Source organism: Colletotrichum paranaense, assembly GCF_030867605.1.
Source record: "Colletotrichum paranaense strain IMI 384185 chromosome Unknown Scaffold_14.1, whole genome shotgun sequence".
In the NCBI taxonomy this organism is placed as follows: Eukaryota; Fungi; Ascomycota; class Sordariomycetes; order Glomerellales; family Glomerellaceae; genus Colletotrichum; species Colletotrichum paranaense.
Window position 1 is genome coordinate 334,582 of NW_026848972.1, and position 20,047 is coordinate 354,628.

At 53.7% G+C, this 20,047-nt stretch overlaps 5 protein-coding genes across 5 annotated transcripts; 4 read left to right on the plus strand and 1 right to left on the minus strand.

Annotated features, from left to right (window-relative positions):
* Positions 1-401: 401 nt before the first annotated feature.
* Positions 402-7,669, plus strand: CPAR01_13976 (SNF2 family domain-containing protein; the record flags this gene model as incomplete). The annotated part of the gene is made up of 6 exons (XM_060498228.1): positions 402-412; positions 491-508; positions 696-6,341; positions 6,842-6,888; positions 6,947-7,599; positions 7,658-7,669. The coding sequence occupies 6 exons, from the start codon at positions 402-404 to the stop codon at positions 7,667-7,669; spliced, it is 6,387 nt and encodes a 2,128-aa protein (XP_060342962.1).
* A 512-nt stretch (positions 7,670-8,181) lies between these two features.
* On the plus strand, positions 8,182-9,761 carry CPAR01_13977 (uncharacterized protein; the record flags this gene model as incomplete). Its single annotated transcript, XM_060498229.1, has 3 exons — positions 8,182-8,205; positions 8,286-9,569; positions 9,636-9,761. The coding sequence occupies 3 exons, from the start codon at positions 8,182-8,184 to the stop codon at positions 9,759-9,761; spliced, it is 1,434 nt and encodes a 477-aa protein (XP_060342963.1).
* Positions 9,762-15,075: 5,314 nt separating this feature from the next.
* On the plus strand, positions 15,076-16,230 carry CPAR01_13978 (uncharacterized protein; the record flags this gene model as incomplete). Its single annotated transcript, XM_060498230.1, has 1 exon — positions 15,076-16,230. The coding sequence occupies one exon, from the start codon at positions 15,076-15,078 to the stop codon at positions 16,228-16,230; it is 1,155 nt and encodes a 384-aa protein (XP_060342964.1).
* Positions 16,231-17,184: 954 nt separating this feature from the next.
* On the plus strand, positions 17,185-17,843 carry CPAR01_13979 (uncharacterized protein; the record flags this gene model as incomplete). Its single annotated transcript, XM_060498231.1, has 3 exons — positions 17,185-17,359; positions 17,566-17,668; positions 17,774-17,843. The coding sequence occupies 3 exons, from the start codon at positions 17,185-17,187 to the stop codon at positions 17,841-17,843; spliced, it is 348 nt and encodes a 115-aa protein (XP_060342965.1).
* Positions 17,844-18,159: 316 nt separating this feature from the next.
* On the minus strand, positions 18,160-19,656 carry CPAR01_13980 (uncharacterized protein; the record flags this gene model as incomplete). Its single annotated transcript, XM_060498232.1, has 3 exons — positions 18,160-18,532; positions 18,585-19,449; positions 19,584-19,656. The coding sequence occupies 3 exons, from the start codon at positions 19,654-19,656 to the stop codon at positions 18,160-18,162; spliced, it is 1,311 nt and encodes a 436-aa protein (XP_060342966.1).
* Between the last annotated feature and the right edge of the window lie 391 nt (positions 19,657-20,047).

Here is a 20,047-nt window from a genome sequence, read left to right on the forward strand (position 1 = left end):
CTGGCTTCGTACAGTCCGCGTTTCCTTCATTTCCCCGTTATGCTCATATCCACCCCAAACCTTGCACCATTTCTCCTAATCCTAACTTGCCATTGGGCGTTTCGGTCCTGCGCGTCCTCTATCGCATCTACCTGCACTTCACCTCACTATCGAGAGCACCTCATCCAATATGTTACTCCACCAACTGCCATGATTCAGTTTCTACCCCAGACTGCATCATCTCTGTTTGGGCACGGGAAGGTAGCATCCATGTATCTATCTTCAAGCATTTATCATGTCATCTTTCCTTCACCCAACAGCTCCTGGACTCACATCATCGCTTGTTTTGAACTCATAGTTAACATGTCTCACAGAAGTTCAGTCTGATGATGAAACTCTCATCAAATACATCTTAATTCAAAATGGCGTCGAGGTATGAATCCTTCCTGGCAACCCTTGCGATCAGGCAGATCCGATCGTTTTTGAACCAGCACTAACCTTGCTTCAACAGACTTGACAGATTGGTCACGTGAGTCTAACCACATGACATCGCTCTTCAGTAGCAACCCTACAGAAATCTTGATGTCTGCCTCTTCTGGGTTCGGCTCAGCTGAGGATGCAGTTCTGATGATGCCCGTGTTGAGCGAGCTTGATATTCAGTCTAACAAGAGACTGTATCGTCGCGTCGTCAACCGCTTACTAACTGCTTCGCGTAGGATTCTGGAAACGGGCAGCACCCGTCTGATTCGTGACACCGCTGTCAACCAACTTGCCGACTGGCAGAAGCAGCATCCCGATGAACTTTTCAACCTTCTTTCCAGAGTAGTACCTTACCTTCGGCACAAGGACTGGGAGACACGCTCCACAGCAGCCAAAGCTATAGGCAAAATCACCGAGAATGCGCCCCTGTACGACCCTAACGAGGATGAGGACTTTGCGCCAGTCAAGAAGGATGAGCCGGAAGAGAATGGTCACGTAAAAAAGGAGGAGGAAAAGGATGCTACCTCTTTCTCTTCCAGCGAGCTCCTCAAATTGGGGTCGCTCAATGTAGAGCACATCATCAAATTTGGTCGCCAACTTCTGAGAGGCGGCAATATTGAGTATGCTCTGGCATCATTGGATCCCCCAGCACGGCTGGCACACCAAAAGAAGACTCTCAATGGACGACTTGGCCTGTTGGGCAGGGTTTTCGAGGACGCCGAGATGCCCGTCCTTGTTGAAAAGGAACCCAGCCCTCTTACTCCACAAGAGTCAGCAAATGGCCACAACGGCACCAAGGAGAGTACCACCTCCCACGGTCAAAGCCAGCCGGCAGAGGAAGCTGGCTTGAGCTCTCGGCAACTCAACGTCCTCAAGAGGAAGCGCAAGAGAGAGTTGCAAAAGGCTGCCCAGGGGAAAGGGGGATTTGGAGATTTGACCATGAGAAGGACAACCACAGCAGGGTCCGAAGGCTTCGACGAAACACCAGCAGCAGATGCCGACGCGAAGCAGAAGAACGGGAAGGTCAACGACTACTTCAACTTGGACAGACCGGCGGACGTCGATGAGGAATCAAAGGTTGTCAGCGAATTCAAGGGACAAGTAATACCGATCAAGTCTGAAATCGAGGTTGATGAGACCATGGAGGGTGCTGAGTGGCCCTACGACAGATTATGCGATTTCCTCAAGGTCGATCTTTTTGACCCTTCCTGGGAGACTCGCCATGGAGCTGCGATGGGTATTCGGGAGGTGATTCGTGTCCACGGAGGTGGAGCTGGCAGGGTTCGTTCAAAGTCACGGGCTGAAAATGATCGCTTGAACCAGGCTTGGTTGGATGATCTGGCCTGCCGGCTCTGCTGCGTCCTAATGCTGGATAGATTTACCGACTACAGTTCTGATACCTCGGTCGCGCCGATTCGCGAAACTATCGGTCAATCTCTCGGATCGGTCCTTCGCCATATCCCGGCAGAATCTGTTCACGGCATCTACAAGATTCTCTATCAAATGGTCATGCAGGATGATCTCCAGCTCGACATGCTTCAGTGGTCTGTCTGCCACGGTGGAATGGTTGGACTGAGATACGTCGTTGCGGTTAGGAAGGACCTGCTGTTGGAGGACAGTGAGATGATCGATGGCGTTGTTCGGCTGGTCATGAAGGGCCTGGAGGAGCATGACGACGACGTCAGAGCAGTGAGCGCTGCGACTCTGCTCCCCATGACCAAGGAGTTCGTCACATTACGACCTGGGTCTATCGATAGCCTCATCAACATCATGTGGGGCAGTTTGGCCGACCTTGGTGACGATCTCAGTGCTAGCACTGGTAAGATCATGGATTTACTTGCGACACTCTGCAGCTATCCCGAAGTCCTGCAGGCCATGGAGACGTCCGCCGCACAAGACGAGGAGCGTTCCTTCACCTTGCTGGTGCCGCGCTTGTACCCCTTCCTTCGACACACCATCACTTCCGTCCGCTTAGCTGTACTGAAGGCGTTGATGACATTCGCAAATTTGGGAGCTGGGAACTCTCGAGGCTGGCTCAATGGAAGAATTTTACGACTCATCTTCCAGAACGTCTTGGTTGAAAGGGACAGAGAAACACTGGCAATGTCTTTGGACGTTTGGACAGCTTTGGTTCGCTCACTTGCACAGACGCCCGAGATTCTTGCCGACGAGTTCGCCGCTCACGTCGAGCCTCTGATGAGACTCACGCTGCATCCCATTGGTGTGTCCCGGCATCCCTTGCCCATGCCCGCCCATCTATTCCAAAAGCCATCAGGCGGCACGTATGCACCTGTCGCCGTCACACCCGCCCGCAAGGCCTCATCCCCCGACGGGCCCGAGAGAGCAAACAAGCGTCGTCGCAAATCTGCTAAGACGGATGACGTTCCAGTCACTTCTCATACTCATGACGTCGACGGGCACATGATCCAGGGAGATGTGGACCTTGTTGGCATGGATACTCTGATTCGATCGAGAGTATCAGCTGCCAAAGCCATGGGCCTGATTATGTCCTTTATTCCGGTTGCCAGCCTCGCCGAGTACGACCAGCTACTTCTCGCCGGTATCTCAGACCGGGCTTCGTCCACACAGCTTTCAGCATGCATGATCATTGACGAGTACGCTACCAACGGCCCTGCAGAAGGAGCACAAAGATACGCGGCGCCTCTTCAGAAGATTATTGAGACTGAACGCCCTGCTCACTACGGCGACCTAGTCAGCTTCATGCACCGGGTCCGATCTCAGTGTCAACAGCTTCTCAACATGTTCCGCGACCACGGCAAAGTGTCTAGTGGTCGGCTCCCAACACTGGCTGTCCTGGTTCAGGGTGACGAGCAAGCAGGTCCAGGTGCCTTCTCCATTGCCGTTGCAGACAAGGTTGTCGGAGAGGATTTCGACAAGCTTAAGAAGGCCATGTCTCCAGGACAACGTCTAGTTGCCAGCCAGATGCTGAGCGAGGCCAGAGAAGTTGCCGTGTCTGCGATTACCGACGCGAAGGCCGCCAAGGACTCACGAGACGTCCGTATCAAAGCAGGCGCAGCATGCGCATTGGTTGCGATCAAGGCCCTGCCCAAGAAGCCCAGCCCACTGATCAAGGGCATCATGGACAGCATCAAGACAGAAGACAACCAAGTGCTTCAGAGCCGGTCATCAGCGACCATTGCAAGACTTGTGCAAGTGTTCAACGAGATGGGTCGTCGCGGACCGGCCGACAAGGTTGTTTCCAACCTGATCAAATTCTCTTGCGTGGAAGTTGCCGAGACTCCAGAGTTCCCTGTCCATGCAAGCAAGACAGATTGCGTGCTTTCAATGCAGAAAGAAGAAGATCGAGTCGATCATGCAGACGCTGCCAAGTGGGCAAAAGAAGTCAAGGCTGCTCGCATCACCCGTCGTGGCGCCAAAGAGGCGCTGGAAATCCTCTCCAAGACCTACGGCGCCGAGCTGCTCACGGCCGTGCCTACCATTAGGGTGTTCATGGAGGATCCTCTTGTCAAGGCATTCTCTGGCGCATTGCCGGCTGAGGCCAAGGACCCCGAGAATACCTTTGGCCAAGAGATCGTCGATGCTTTGTCCCTGATTCGAACGCTCATGCCCACTCTTGACAAGGCCATGCATCCATTTATCATGGAGAAGGTTCCTTTAGTCATTAAAGCCCTGCATTCTGAGCTTTCTGTCTTCCGCTACATGGCAGCGAAATGTATGGCTACTATCTGTAGCGTCATCACAGTCGAGGGTATGACAGCCCTTGTGGAGAACGTCTTGCCATCCATCAGCAATCCTATCGACCTCAACTTCCGTCAAGGTGCGATCGAAGCCATTTACCACTTGATTGCCGTGATGGGCGATGCTATCCTTCCTTACGTTATCTTCCTCATTGTTCCCGTTCTGGGCCGCATGAGCGACTCAGATAACGAAATTCGTCTGATTGCGACAACGTCTTTTGCAACCCTCGTCAAACTCGTGCCCCTGGAGGCAGGCATCCCAGACCCTCCTGGACTGTCTGAAGAGCTGCTCAAGGGCAGAGACCGCGAACGAACATTCATTTCCCAACTGCTGGACCCCAAGAAAGTGGAATCATTCCCGATTCCCGTCGCTATCAAGGCAGAACTTCGTTCATACCAGCAAGATGGTGTCAATTGGCTTCACTTCCTCAACAAGTACCATTTGCACGGCATTCTTTGCGACGACATGGGTCTTGGAAAGACCTTGCAAACCATCTGCATGGTTGCCAGCGACCATCACCAGCGCGCCGAAGAGTACGCGAAGACAGGCGCACCCGATGTTCGCCGTCTCCCATCTCTGGTCGTCTGCCCTCCTACATTGTCCGGTCACTGGCAGCAGGAGATCAAGACTTACGCACCCTTCTTGAGCGTCACTGCCTACGTTGGCCCGCCAGCCGAGAGAAAGAGCATGAAGGATAACCTGGACAAGACTGATATCGTCGTTACCAGCTACGATGTCTGCCGAAACGACGCCGATGTTCTTGCAAAGTACAACTGGAATTACGTCATCTTGGATGAGGGACACTTGATTAAGAACCCGAAGGCCAAGATTACGATTTCTGTCAAGAAATTGGCCAGCAACCACCGACTAATTCTGACCGGAACACCTATCCAAAACAACGTATTGGAGCTCTGGTCCTTGTTCGATTTCTTGATGCCTGGCTTCCTTGGTGCTGAGAAGGTCTTCTTGGATCGGTTCGCCAAGCCCATCGCCGCAAGTCGCTTCAGCAAGGCATCTTCCAAGGAGCAAGAAGCGGGTGCTCTGGCTATCGAGGCTCTCCACAAGCAAGTCCTGCCATTCCTTCTGCGACGCCTCAAGGAGGAGGTTCTAGATGACCTCCCGCCCAAGATTTTGCAGAATTACTACTGCGACTTGAGCGACCTTCAGAAGAAGCTGTTTGACGATTTCACCAGAAAGCAAGGCAAGAAGCTGCAAGAAGAGGCCGGCCGTGAGGACAAGGACGCCAAGTCACACATCTTCCAGGCCCTGCAGTACATGCGAAAGCTCTGCAACTCTCCAGCCATGGTCATGAAGCCTGGACACGGCATGTACGAAGAGACCCAGCGCATCCTTAACAAGCAAGGCACCAGTCTCGAGGATCCGGTTCATGCACCCAAGTTGACCGCTTTGCGAGACCTACTTGTCGATTGCGGCATTGGTGTGGAAGAAGCCGAGTCGAATGACCCCCTGTATCAGCCAATCAAGCCTCATCGCGCCCTCATCTTCTGCCAAATGAAGGAGATGCTGGACATGGTCCAGAATACGGTGCTCAAGACCATGCTGCCAGGCGTCACCCACCTTCGTCTAGATGGTGGAGTCGAAGCCAACAAGCGTCAGGATATTGTCAACAAATTCAACAGTGACCCATCGTACGATGTCTTGCTCCTGACCACCAGTGTCGGAGGTTTGGGACTCAATCTGACGGGTGCCGACACAGTCATTTTCGTTGAACATGACTGGAACCCGCAAAAGGATATGCAGGCCATGGACAGAGCTCATCGTATCGGTCAGAAGAAGGTCGTCAACGTATACCGGCTGGTGACCAGAGGTACTTTGGAAGAGAAAATTCTAAGCTTGCAACGCTTCAAGATCGATGTCGCTTCCACTGTGGTCAATCAGCAGAACGCGGGCCTGGCTACGATGGATACAGATCAAATTCTTGATCTCTTCAATCTTGGGGACACAGGACCCAGTCTCATATCAGACAAGCCGCAAAACTCGATGGAGGGTAGAGAGGAAGACATGGTGGATATCGAAACGGGAGACGTCGTCACGGGCAAGCAACCCGGCAAGAAGGCTTGGCTTGATGATTTGGGCGACCTATGGGATAATCGCCAGTATGAGGAGAGTTTCGATCTGGATGGTTTCTTGAAGACCATGCAGTAATAATACCCCCGACCACGGTCGTATCAGTAGGAGGTCGGAGGGAGGCCGTTGAGGCCCTTTGTATGGAGTTTAGTCTGGCATCTGGTTTAGATAAGAGCGAGTTGGATGCCTTTTCGATAGGGAGGCTTGAGACCTCTCACGCAGTAGTGTACTCATAACGAAACGTGTGCGCGGAAACACCTGTACTATATGACCCTAGCAATTTTTACGACTCAGACGACGCACGTTGGGGTGAAAGAAAACAACTGAGGATTCACACCATTTTGACCATTCATGATTTAACTTTTCACTGCATCTGACCTTGTCTCATAAGGGGTGACTGACGCTCCTGGCATGTGACTGTGATTGCCTTTGACGTTCTTGTTGTTTGAGATGGTCTATAGGCTGCAGCAAACAACGTCAACGTGGATTCAATGTTAGCTTGACAATGGAGACGATCTGATTAGATAATACACAGTAGTACACCTGCAATCGTGTTCTGAGAAGTTTGTGATAGGATGCCCTATCTGGCCTCCACATCAACAGTTTGGATGTGGCTGAGCAGTAAGACAGATCAACACCAGTACTGCAAGATCTCCCTCATTTATCCTGTCTCGCCCAGAAAAACAAGCCTCTGGGCCCATGGCCATGAATGGGGGATCGTCGGGCCTTGTACAATTCCTCTCGGATCTGCATCTCGAGGCCAGCAAAGACTACTCGACCTTTGACTTTCCCGTCACGGCACCCTTTCTTTTACTTTCCGGCGATGTCGGTAGCCTATCTGAATACGACAGCTATCTCGGGTTCATCCGGTGTCAGACGGATCGATACGAGGGTGTTTTCCTAGTTCTTGGCAATCACGAGTTTCATGGCCTCACGTACGGCGGGACACTCGCAGAGGCGGCAAGGCTTGAAGCAGAGCCGTCGTTGAGAGGGAGGTTGCATGTGCTCCACCGCCGCGGGTTTGATATCCCCGGTTCCAACGTGAGCATCCTGGGATGCACCCTATGGACGATGGTCCCTGAGAAGGCGGGAGCCGCGGTCGTGGGAAGGGTCAAGGATTTCCAGCACATTGAGGGATGGAGTCTTGAGGCACATTGCGCGGCTTACAAGGCGGACTTAGGTTGGTTGAAGAGAGAGGCGAGGGAAGCGGTGGCGCGTGGGAGAGAGGTTGTTGTTGCGACTCACCATGCTCCTTCGCTGGAGGGGACGTCGGAGCCTAGGTTTGAGGGGAGCCCTTGGTCTTCGGCTTTCGCAACGGATGTGTTGGAGGAAGTAGGGAATTCTGTTCCGATGATCTGTTGGGTGTTTGGGCATACTCACTTTTCGACAGATACGGTTGTGAAGGGTGTCAGGATTGTGAGCAACCAGAGGGGGTATATTGGATCTGGGAGAGTTGCGAAGGAGGGGTTTGATCCTGCCAAAGTATTGTCTTATTAGGAGCAGTTATGGATTGTAGCTCCATATATGAGAAGAGTAGATTGCCATTGTTATGATGCCTACTTGATAGATGACAGCTTATAATCAGGAGAAGTTATTTGCTCGGTATCTCTGAGCAAGTTGTGCTACGCTGTTTGAACAAGGAGTGAAAGCAAGAGTTGAAGTGCCTTACGGCTGATCTCATAGCTGAGCTCAGCTACCGGGATAACAATACGGCGGCGGGGTAATGCCCCGCACCTGTGATGCACTGTGGCACCGTACTGGCTCTGCACCAAACTCCTGTCAACCCGCACCGATTGTCAAGCAAAATCCAGAACATTCCACTCAACAACATCGCTTTCAAAGTCAACAACCGATGCCCACATCAGCTGGAGGTAATCACGCATCTGCATCACATTGCTGAAACATTTCGCCAAGATGCCTGTCGACTACAGCAAATGGGTGTGTTTTACATCACCCACTCTCTCACGGCCATGCTCGTTGTGATGCCGACCTCAGTAGCTAACATGTAAATACGACAGGACGCGCTGGAGCTCAGCGACGACTCGGACGTCGAGGTCCACCCCAACGTCGATAAGCGCTCATTCATCCGCGCAAAGCAGAACCAAATCCACCAGGAGCGACTGCAGCGCAAGCACCAAATCGAGACGCTCAAGTACGAGCGCATCATCAACGATGGCCTGATGAAGCGCATCTCCAACCTCTTGGACGCCCTCAAGTCCCATGCCTCCGAGGCCGAGACCCGAAACCCCGGCGAGGTCGCCTTCCAAGCCGTCATGGAATCCGCCGGCAAGCCCGAAGACGACCAGCCGCCCCCACGCCCCGAGGGAATCCACGCCGACTCAGAGCCGCTGCCCAGCTTCTCCAAGATGATGGCCGTGCTGTTGGACCAAGTTAACAAGGAGCTGGACGAGAAGAAGCCCGAGAACCGTTACAAGGCCATGCTCGAGGGTGTCGAGGGACACTTAACCAAGGTGCAGAATCTTCAAAAGGAGCTATTTGCCAAGCTAGCCGAGCTGGAGAAGGAAGAGGGACGCAAGATCACTAGCGAGGGCATTCACACGGGCTTTGACAGCTCGCATGTCAACAAGTCCAAGGATACGGATAAGAAGGAGGAGCAGCGCAAGCCGGAGCTTCTGAACCCCAACTTTGACTTGACACAGTCCCTTCCGGCCAAGTCGACCCAATCGTACGACGACGACGAGGAGATTGAGGCATCGCCCGCCGCTAAGAAGTTTGCGCAGATCAAGGCCGACGACTACACATCCAGCGCTCAGTACCTGTCCAAGAACCCGCAGATCCTGACGGAGCGGGAGACGGACGGCCTCCTGGTCCTCGCCTTCGACGCCGCCCTCGAGAGCAAGGACGACTTTTGCCGGCAGTGCGTCCACCAGGCGCTGCTGCTGCAGTACTGCAGAGCGCTGGGCAAGGACGGCGTGGGCATGTTCTTCAAGCGCATCACGACAAAGGGCCACCAGGCGCAAGAGGTGTTCTTCAAGGACGTGCAGGATACGTACGGCAAGATCAGGAACCGGGCGCGGGAGATTGTCAAGGAGCGCGCTAGCGAACCCGAGGGCGTGGAGCAGATTCAGCTGCACGCGGTGGAGCCCGGCACGGAGATCAAGATTACCATTCCGCCCAAGGACAGCGAGGACCCCGCCGTGAAGGAGGGCCGGAACATTTTTGAGACTTTCAGCACCGACTTTCAGAAGGCTCTGGAGAGTGGAAGCCTGGACGAGGTCAACAAGGTGTTGGGCAAGATGAAGGTTGAAGAGGCCGAGGACATCGTCGGCAAGCTTGGAGACGTGAGTGTTTCTTCTCCTGTGAAGATGCTTGATGAGCCGGTTCACTGACAACGTTATGACCTACAGGCCGGCATCTTGAGTCTGGAGGAGCAGATCATCGACGCCACGACAGAGGAGGGACAAAAGGCTCTCAAGGACATGGAGGCGGCGCAGGCCGGTTCCGAATCCGGATTCGCGCCGGACCCTGAATAAATGAGGGGAAAAGGAAGCATTCGTAAGTCCACTAGAGCCGGAACATGGGGTAAGGTCAAAGCACCTTGAGCAGACACCGCGGGAGGGAGATGTGTTGGTTAGCGCAAAGGCACGATGAATGAATAAGCTGATGAGCACGGGAGGATGGCCTGTGGTGGTCACTGAGTAAGCAGATTAAAAGATCCAGAGACAGACAGGATATCATTCAATAAGATTCCGAGCATTGACCACGATTTGAGCGTTGCATGAACTGCGGCTGCGCCCTTTCTCCGGGGGACACGCGTGACGGGAGGGGGAGAATGAAGTCTTGACAATGGCATTGACGGTATGAGGTAGGCGAACTCGTCCAACAAATGGGCAAAAGACGAACGACATGTCGCTCGTGTGGCTGCGGCCGGCGTGGGTTTTTTGCGCTCGGCGTGGCTTAGTTTTGACAGTCGAGCCCTTTTTTCCCGGGTGACGGCTCCTCCCCCACCATACCGTACCGTACCTAATATCGTCGTTCCCGTGCTTGACAGGCCCCGAGCCTTGGGCCCCCGGCGAACGAAGCACGGATGATTTTGATGAAGACTGGTGGCAGGGCAGGGTTACGTACGCTTTCGGAATGGGCCGTACGATTAACGATTCTAGCCACCAGGCCAATCAATATGTGGTGGTCAACGTTAGTCACCGAGAGTCTGAAGGTGCTAAATATCATGCCTTTGCCTTGCGGCTCGTCACGAATTGTAGCGCAGGGATGTGGGCGCATGGTGCCCGGTCGAGCGCCGAGGTGCCGGATTCCCCTATGGCCGGGGGGTTTACCTTCAAACTTCGATAGGGTGACATTTTCATAACTTGCGTGTTCGCCTTCGCCTTGTGAGGCTCGGATGAAAAGGGAGAGGACCGAGAGCGTGGGGCATAAGCGACTGGATGTGGTGTCGCCGCGGTATGTCCTATTCCCTCGGCCCTCGGATGGGGTTCAGTGTTCACGATGTTCTGGGCCAGGAGGCGACATTTGGCATCTACCTCAGCCCCTAACAATGAAGAAGCTCGGTCTTGCAAGTCTTGGTACGCGCAAGTATGGGGTGACCTAGAGATTTTAAGCCTAGTGGAGACGTCCCAATGTCGTGGGCGACCTAAGAGTAGGTAGGTAGGTAGACTAAAAGTACGTGCTTGACGCGGCCACGCATATCGCGGGCATGGTGAATTGCTTGGGTTGTCTAGGCATTGGGTTTGAGGTGGTCTTGGTGTCCTGGGAAGAGAGAGAGAGAGAGAGAGAGAGAGAGAGAGAGAGAGAGAGAGAGAGAGAGAGAGAGAGAGAGAGAGAGGCAAGAGAGGATGTGACGAACACAGAGTCCGCGCGGAGGCAAAAGGAAACGAACGGCTTGTGCGCAAGTTTCTCAATCAAGCGCCTGGACCTGTCTAAACAGCTGGGGAAGACAGTTGTTCGGATAGAGCTACCGAGCAAGACAGACGTGGCTTTTCGCCATCCTTCCCCCCCGGGATCGGATTGACAGATGTCAAAACGCTCTGTCTCGGAGTTTGCTTTGATCTGCTCCCTCGACTGCCCCCGCCTGAACAACTCTCCAGGTGAATTTGACGATGTTTGTGATGTTTCACAGAGGTTCTAAGACGGTAGCACAGCATCACGTGGACAGTTGTGAACAAAACTAACAATGTACCCTGTACGAGGTAACGAATAGTGTGGACTTTATTCTCCCGACTGCGCAGAGACGCAAGTGATCGGCAACGACGTAAAGAGGCAATGGCAGAGAAAATTAAGCATGTCGTGGTCAAGCTATCGGTTAAACCACCATGTTGTCAGGTCCCGAAGAGGGAGGTTGAGGCTGAGCAAGAAAGAGAAGAAGTGACATGAGCAGACGCGCACTGCGCAGACTCCAGTGTTCAAAAATAGCAACGGGAGGCGATCTTGTGCTGGGTACCCCTGTGGAGACCCCTTTTTGACGGGAATACTGCGGTCTATTCGGCTGACCAGGCTTGTATCCGTACATTCCCTGCCTTGGATAGTTGTACAGTTGCGTGGGCTTTGTCGGCGATCTGCTACCCGGTGTCGTCCAGTGAGAATGCTCCTTGACGATGTTGCTCTTTGTTGGACAGGTGTTGATGATGGTCATGGTGACGAGCTTTTCTGCCCTGTGGAGAGTTCATTGCTTGTTTACTCGATTTCCTGTTCCTGTTTCTTGTTGCTGTTCTCGTCCACTACATGTCTCCATTAAAATGCACCAAACGGCATCCCTTGGATGGCAAAGTCAGTGGCGACCCTAGGAACTAAGACAGATTTTCCCGTGGCTTGGGAAGTTCTTTTCTTGGAACGACGCTGGAGAACCCGCCGGCAGATGGGAACTGGGGGGAATTCTGGACCAGTCGAACCGTCTCGCTGGGCGGATGGACAGCCACACCTTTTTTTGTGGTGGCGGCGCTGGAATCTCTGGAGACGGAAGTGTAGATCTCTAGGGTGCAAGCCACTCGATTTTTTTTTTTCTCTCTCTCACCTATCACCCGGCATCCAACCAGTGTGCCAGTATTCAGTGTTCTTGTATGGGTGAGTGATCAACAACAGAGAAAAAGTTGGAGGTGAGCTACTTATTCTTCTTGAAATTCCCCAATCTTTGTATGAGCCCGCCTTGAAAAGTCAACAAATGCTCGGCTGGGCGGCTGGACAACCCTCATTCGAGTGTGTCGTAGTTTCGGTTGTCGGAACGGCATGTGCAAAGCAAATCGGTTTCCATGCCAAAGTCGGTGAGGTAATACGAAGATGTGAGGCGACAGGAAAAGGTGCAGAGTCAGCCGCAATCGCTATGCACTACGAGTCAGCCAGCCAGCCTCTGGTCAACATTCTCAGCAACAACTCTTCGATGCGACTTTCTGGCCGAGGTGTTGTTGTCGGTTTGTGGTTGCGAGGTGAACCATTCAGCAGGTGTGCCAGAGAGATCTGCACACCGCATGAATAATACTGGAGCCCCGCGCGTTGCAGGTTTTCCAAGTCAGAAATGGCCGTGGCAGGAGAGTTGCAAGTTGCATATTCATTTGTTTACATCACTCGAATGGTGGGTGAAGATGGAAAGAAAACAAGAGGTTGACTTGGTTACCGACCTCATGAGTATCCAGTCTACTTGGCGAGTTCGGATGTATCTGTACAGAAGATCTGTACAGAGCGTGAGAGTACATCTTGCATGTTCTCCATCAAAACGGATCCTCACAGAATCCAACGTTCCTGTGGTGTAGTAGATACGTCATTGGGCCGCAGAGAAACATTTCCATCTTTCAACTTCTCACACACGGATCGTCCTCGGGCGGTACAACGGCACCGAAAGCGAAAAGGGACGGGAAGTCTGTCCTGGACCAGGGTGGTTTTTTTGCAGAAAGTATCAAGCAATTAAGCAGTAAGCAGCGTAAAGCACGGGACAAGATGGTTTGTGCGATTGGGCAGAAGATCTCGGGTTGCGACTGCAACTGCGCAACTCACTCTGTCGCGCAATGCATTCCCATGCTTTTGAGCGTGGTGATGGCGTGCCGTGGAGGGAATAACGTGGCTCCAAGAGCGCAGAGAGCGTGTGAGAGGTAAGGGAGGCCCCCCAACACTCGACCAAGCCAAAGTCAGGGGCTTCCCTCCCCAGAGGTTTGGGAGCTGTGAGACTGAGACGTTCGAGCGACCATTGCGACTGTCCATTCTGTCGTTCTCTTTTCTCCTTCGGCTTGGGACTTGTCTCAAGTCCGTGGAGTAAGGTAGGCCCTCAACTTCTATATTGTACCACCAAGAAATACACTAGTTGGATGGGCGGGAACCAGCAGAGTGGGAAAGATGGTGACAAGTAAAGGTGACACGACACGCACGCACACCACCTCTTGACACTGGTGTAAGTGAGAAATGGTCGCTGATGGCCAACGCTACCTTAATTCCTAGCTCCGTCTCGGGCTTACTACGCAACAGCTAAAGCACCTAAAGCACTCTGGATGAGGCCGCGCCCATTCCTTTGTACAGAGTACAGTACCTAGAGACTCGCAGAGTTCCGGCCTGGGTCTGCATGTAACGGGCATTGCTGGGGGAAAGGCTCTTATTGGCGAAATCAGGTGAAGGGATGAAGGGGAGGATGAGGGAATGGGAGTTCAATGGTGAAATGTGCTCGGTGGTGGGTAAAACATCACGCATCACCCCCTTTGAGTCTTGCTGCACGTCTTTGCTGACGGACTTGGGCCTGATGCACAATTCGGAGAGGGAGGCTGTGTAAGTCTGAGAGGTGAGATGTACGTGTACATTTGGCAGTGCAAACCAGTTGTTCATGGCAGATATAGTGTATCCAGACCCGAAAACACACGACGCAAGCATAGTCGAAGTGAATTAAAAATCACCGTGGCTAGTGTTGGATTCTTCTTGGTGGTTTCCATCGCTCTTCTCTTGCACTTCTCGTATGTACGTACACTCACTATTCCATTGGGTACAAGGGGGTGAAGAGCGACTGATAAAAAGAGTACGAGTACAACCGCGACTGCGCCATGCCGCCATGTAGCCCGCCCACACGCCCGGAGCCCCACCGGGAAACGGGGGACGGACTGGGGGCCGCGCAACCAACAGGGTCCAAGTCTCCCAGACTCTCTGCCAGAATGCCGCACCTCCTTCTTCAGCTTCGGTCTTGTCTGATATTTCTCCAGCCCCATCGGGGCTACGTAAGGTATGGATGGGTACAAGCGACAGGTATCCGTACCTACCTAGGTATGGGTATGGGTACGGAGTACGGATACAGAGTATGGATTCCGAATGGGGGACAAGGAAACATCCCAAAGTGCTCCTTGGCCTGGCCTTGCGAGGATCCTCCCTTCATGTGTCCAACTTATTAAGAACTGGGGATCCGGCACCGTCTTTCCTTTGGCCTCCACGCTGACTACTAATACACCAAGTGACACTACGAATACGCTACCTCTACCTCGCCTTACATCAGACTCTCGAGGATTTTGCCTGTCTTGGATCTACCTTTAACCTACCTTGTCCGGTAACATACCGTCTCTCGTTGCCCTGCCCATCTCAACCTCCTCGCTACTCCAGTCTCCGCCTTTTTCGACTGCCTCCCGTCACATCTCTCTCTTCCTCTACCTCAACTCCCGACCTCGCGGGTTTTCCTGCTTCCTTGCAACTTGAGCCAGCCTCCTCATAGTTGCAGCGCGACATCCTCAAAACCGACGATTACTGTTTTCGACGTTTATTTAGTCGACTGCCTCCCGCTTTCGTCGATTCCCGCATCCGAGGTTTTTGGGTTCAGTCTTACACGGACAACACCACCAGATTATAGACGCTCACACACACACACACATCTACAACATGGTTTTCTCACTCCGCAAGGCCTTCGCGGCCATCCTCGCCACTACCGCAACAGTCTACGCCCTCCCTTCAGACTCCTCATCGTCAACAGAATCAACCGTAAACACAACCTCCCTTGCCGCCACCTCCTCAAACTCAACAGTCTGCAACAACTCCCCATCCCTCTGCAGCCGCAAGTACAACAATATCACCCACATGGGTGCCCACGACAGCGCCTTCCTCCGCGACGCCAGCACCTCGAACTCCATCGCCGGCAACCAGTACTACAACGCCACCGTCGCCCTCAACTCGGGTCTGCGCCTGCTCCAGGCCCAGGTCCACCTCGTCAACGGCACCTCGGGCAGCGTCCTCCAGCTCTGCCACACCACTTGCAGCCTGCTCGACGCCGGCACCCTCGAGAACTGGCTCTCCGCCATCAAGGACTGGATGGACAAGCACACCGACGACGTCGTCACCATCCTCCTCGTCAACTCGGACAACCAGGCCGCCTCAGCCTTTGGAAAAGTCTTTGAGTCCTCGGGCATCTCCAAGTACGGCTACAAGCCCTCCACCTCCTCCGCGACCTCAAGCTGGCCCACGCTCCAGACCATGATCGACGCAGACACCCGTCTCGTCACCTTTGTCGCCTCCATCACCGCCGACACGGACTACCCATACCTCCTCCCGGAATTTTCCTACGTCTTCGAGACGGCCTACGAGGTCACTTCTGCCGCCGGCTTCAACTGCACAATCGACCGGCCCTCTACTTACTCCACTGCCGCCGCTGCCGTCTCGGCCAACATGCTGCCCCTCATGAACCACTTCCAGTACCAGACCCTCGCCACCGACATCCTCATCCCGGATGTCAGCGACATTGACACGACCAATTCGGCCTCCACCAGCACCGCGGGCAACCTCGGCCTCCATGCGCAGACATGCAAGAGCCAGTGGGGTACCAAACCCGTCTTCATCTTGGTGGACTTCTTTAACAAGGGCCCGGCCATTGACGCCGCCGATAACCTCAACGGGCTCTCTTCGTCCGACATCTCTGGCCGCAGCAGCAGTAACAGCGCCACCGCGAGCTCGAGCAGCGGCAAGTCTGCTGGTAGAGCACCCGGTGGTATGGAGACTGGCGCGCTCGTCGCGTTTCTCGCTGCCGCTGTGTTCTTGTTTTAAGGGGTCGTCTGTTTCTGAAAGTCCGGTCTCTCAGGGTCCGAGCCAAAGAAGGATGTGTCACTTTTCATGCGACAATCTCATGAAAAGAGTGTCTGTGTGTGTACGCTCAAAGGGACATATCTCGGATGAACACTATGATTCCCCCTCCTGTTTTTTTTTTTCTTTTCCTTTTACCTCTTTTTTTCCTTCTTTTTTTTTAAACAAAAAGATGCATAGCGACGGCGTTCTATCATGAGCCGAAATCATCGGCAGAAACGACTTTTTCTTGCTTTTTTTTCACGGCTTTGTTCATGTACAACCCGGGGAAAACGGGACCCCCGCGAGTTTTGTTTGGAAGAGAGCCCTTTGGGACATAGGGCAACACTACTGAGGTAGATAGATACCGGGCATTGGGTGGAATCATGCTCATATCAATATGAAAACCAACTTCATGAAACAAATCACAACTGGCCAGTGTTCTGAATCAGCGAGAATGAGCTGAGGTTGTCGGCTTACAAGTGATGAGGAGGAAAAACTTATTAGGAAGGTAGCAAGGACCCCTCGTATACGGTTAGGAACGGACCACCCCCACCCCTCATTGCATCATTGGGAAAGGTACTCTGCACGACGACGGCATCTCAAAGTCAACGACATATGAACTTGTCTAGTAAATCTACGGTTTATCCATGAGATCCGTCGTGATACGTATGTCAGTACCTCTCGTTTCCTGGATTCAGACTTTGCATGAAAGTCGAGCCTCACCCTTCACCCAAAAACCGACCTCACAGCTCTCGACCCTCAACACGCCACAACCTCAGTAACCTAGAGCCGAAGTCGCGCAAATCTAACCCCACCACATACCACTCACTCAAACCCAACATCACCAAAACTTCAACTCTCTCACATACATTGTCTCTCTCTCTCTTTCTCTCTTTCTCACACACACACACACAACACCACACAACACAACGAAAAATGTCGAGCGAAGACTACTCCAACATCCCCACCCCCGAAGCCGCCTACGCAGACTTCTGCCTCATCCCCGTCGGCACAGGCAGCGTCTCCGTCGCCAACGAGGTCGCCCAGGTCCAGCGCCTGCTCAAGGCGAGCGGGCTCAAGTACACCATGCACTCGGCCGGCACCACCGTCGGTACGTTTTTTTTCTTTTTTCGACTCTTTATCTACCTAACCCTCTTCCCTCGCACTTCCCCTCTTAGCTTTTGAACTATCGTGTTGCGCGAGAGCGTGGAAGCTCATGAGATTCGTCGGCCCCCCCTCTGCTTCGGCACGGGATTCAACTACATCAAGAGCCATATAGGACACTGCTGACATACAAAATCTGTTCCTCCTCCGCAGAGGGAAGCTGGGACGACGTCTTCCGCGTCATCGGACAAGCGCACTCTCTCGTCCACCAGAGCGGCGTCGTGCGGATCCAGTCTTCGATGCGCGTCGGCTCGAGGTTTGTCTACCTGAAATGAAATTTTACTTCACACGACAAAGAACGCAAAGTCGTCATATGGATAAATGTTTGAGTGGCTGATGATGGTTATTCTCCTTTGCGCAGAACGGACAAGAAGCAGTCTGCCGCCGACAAGGTGGCGCGGGTGGAGGGCATCCTGGCGCAAGACAAGTAACTGTCCTTGCCTTTGAAAAGATGTGTTGGTGGTATGAGATAGGTCGCGGTGCACGCACAAGACAGAAAGGTTGACAGCTTATTAGGTTATGATTTGACACGAGATATACTATTTGATTTACCCCGCCGCCGTCGCCGCCTTTCATGATGGTACATGTATACATCTCAGCCTTCGTAGATTGTAATATTGACACCGCCGACCCTCCTTGGACCCCCTAGACCGCCCTCGGCCTTTTTCCCCTCCAGTTTAAAAGACATTGATGAAGGGTAGCAACTTTTTAAGAGCTTCCGCTAAGGGAAGCATTTCAAACACTGCTTTAACCGCGCATGGTCTGCTTCTTCATGCTCTTCTTGAGGTCGCGCTCACGCTCCCTCTCGAGGTACTTCTTCTGGGCCTTGGCGTCCAGAGCGCTGAGCTCAGCGTCACGCTTAGCCTTCTTCTGCTTCTCGCGCTCGAGGGTGCGCTCCTCGGCCTTCTCAGCCTCGGCAGCCTTCTTGAGCTGGGCAATAGTCTCCTCGCGCACGCTGCGGACCTTGCGCAGGACCTCGGGGCGGAAGTGCGCACCCGAGACGAGGGCGTCGGGAATACGGACAAAGTATTCGAAGAGGGGCAACAGGGATTCGTAGTTGTTGCTCGAGGGGATGCGGTAGCGGAGGAAGACGCGCTTGCGGGGGGTGGTCTCCTCGATGCTATTACACTGTTAGTAATGAACATGAACCACAAATTGCGGTTGAAACTCACGTGCTGGGGCGCTCAATGGGCTGGTCAGAGACGATAAGGTAGTCAAACGCGTCGCCGGCAGCCTCAACGGCCTTGATGAGCTCAGGGGTCAACAGTTGCTCGGTGATCTCGGCGCTCTCGCTCATGACGGTAACCCAGTTGGGAAGCTTGGCATTATCCTTGGTGAAGGTGATGGAGACATCGTAGCGATCGTCGCGAACCTGCTTCATGCGCTCCTTGGAGACGATGGCCCAGACAAAGTTATCGTACGTGCTCTTATTCTCCTTGCTGCGCAGCTCGTGGGTGCCGGGGATCGCGGGGACAGTGAGGCTCTCCTTGCCGTCAAAGGGGTAGATGACAGCTTCGACAGAGTCGTGGGGGGCCTCAACAGTATCCATGAAGAAGCTGGTGACGGCCTCGATGATGCTGAGGAACGGGTTGAAGCGCTTGGTCAGCGTCAACTTGACGTCCATGAAGGCGACATTCTGGCGACCGGTTCCGTAGCTGGCAAACTCAAATAGAGACTTCTCGCGCAGCAGACCCGTAGGGTCCTTGGGGTCGGTGTCGGTCGTGGAACGCGGGGAGAAGCCGACGGAGGCGAACTCGGACTTGAGCACCGGCGCGTGGGCGGTGGCCCAGGACTTGGCCTTCTTGCGGTTGAGGCGCGAGCCAATGATGTGCAGGAGAAAGATGACGGCGCTGACGGCGAGGATGGCACCCTCGAGCTTGAACTCGCTGAGGGAGTGGCGCTCGTGGATGTTGTACCACTTCGTGAAGGGACGTCCCGTGGCCTCGGGCGCGCCGCCGAGCGTCGTGCTGCCAGGGGCAGCCGTGAAGGCGCTGGGCACCGGCGACGGATCAGCAGCACCGGCGAAGTCTGCAAAGTCTATACGCGAGAGGTAATTGCGTCAGTATAATGAGGTTGTGGATTTTGTGGGTGCTGAGGGGAAACTGGAAGCTTTGACGGCACGGGGGGTTCGGTTTAGGGGGCAGGGGAATTGAGTCTCGAGAGTAGCATACCGGAATCACCGCTAGGAATTGGGGATGCAGAGGGCTTGGAGCCTCCAAAGAGGCCGTTGAGGATGGCGGCCATGATCGCGGTCGGAGGAGGGATGGCTGGCTGGCTGCGGTGGTGTCGAGATCCAAGACTGCAGACAGTGAAGCTGCGCACTTGTGAGGAGGTATCGCCAACCAGAAGGCGAAATTAGGCCAGTCGTCAAGCTGTCGTCAGCCAGTCACATCACTTTCCTGGGAGCTGGGGCACAGTGACGTTTCTCCACTTATTCATCTGAATGCGGTCGACCGTCGTAGAACCCAGCAGCGTGGGTTCAGTGTCTCGTGCCCGGCCCGGGGGACCTTTAGCGGCTCCGGGGTAACGTTTTTTCCGCTTAAGCTCTGGTTGTCTGGACGACGCGCCCGGAATGTCAATAGTGACCAACGTCAGTCACAGAGACACCATGCAATCAAGCGTCAAAAGTAGTAGC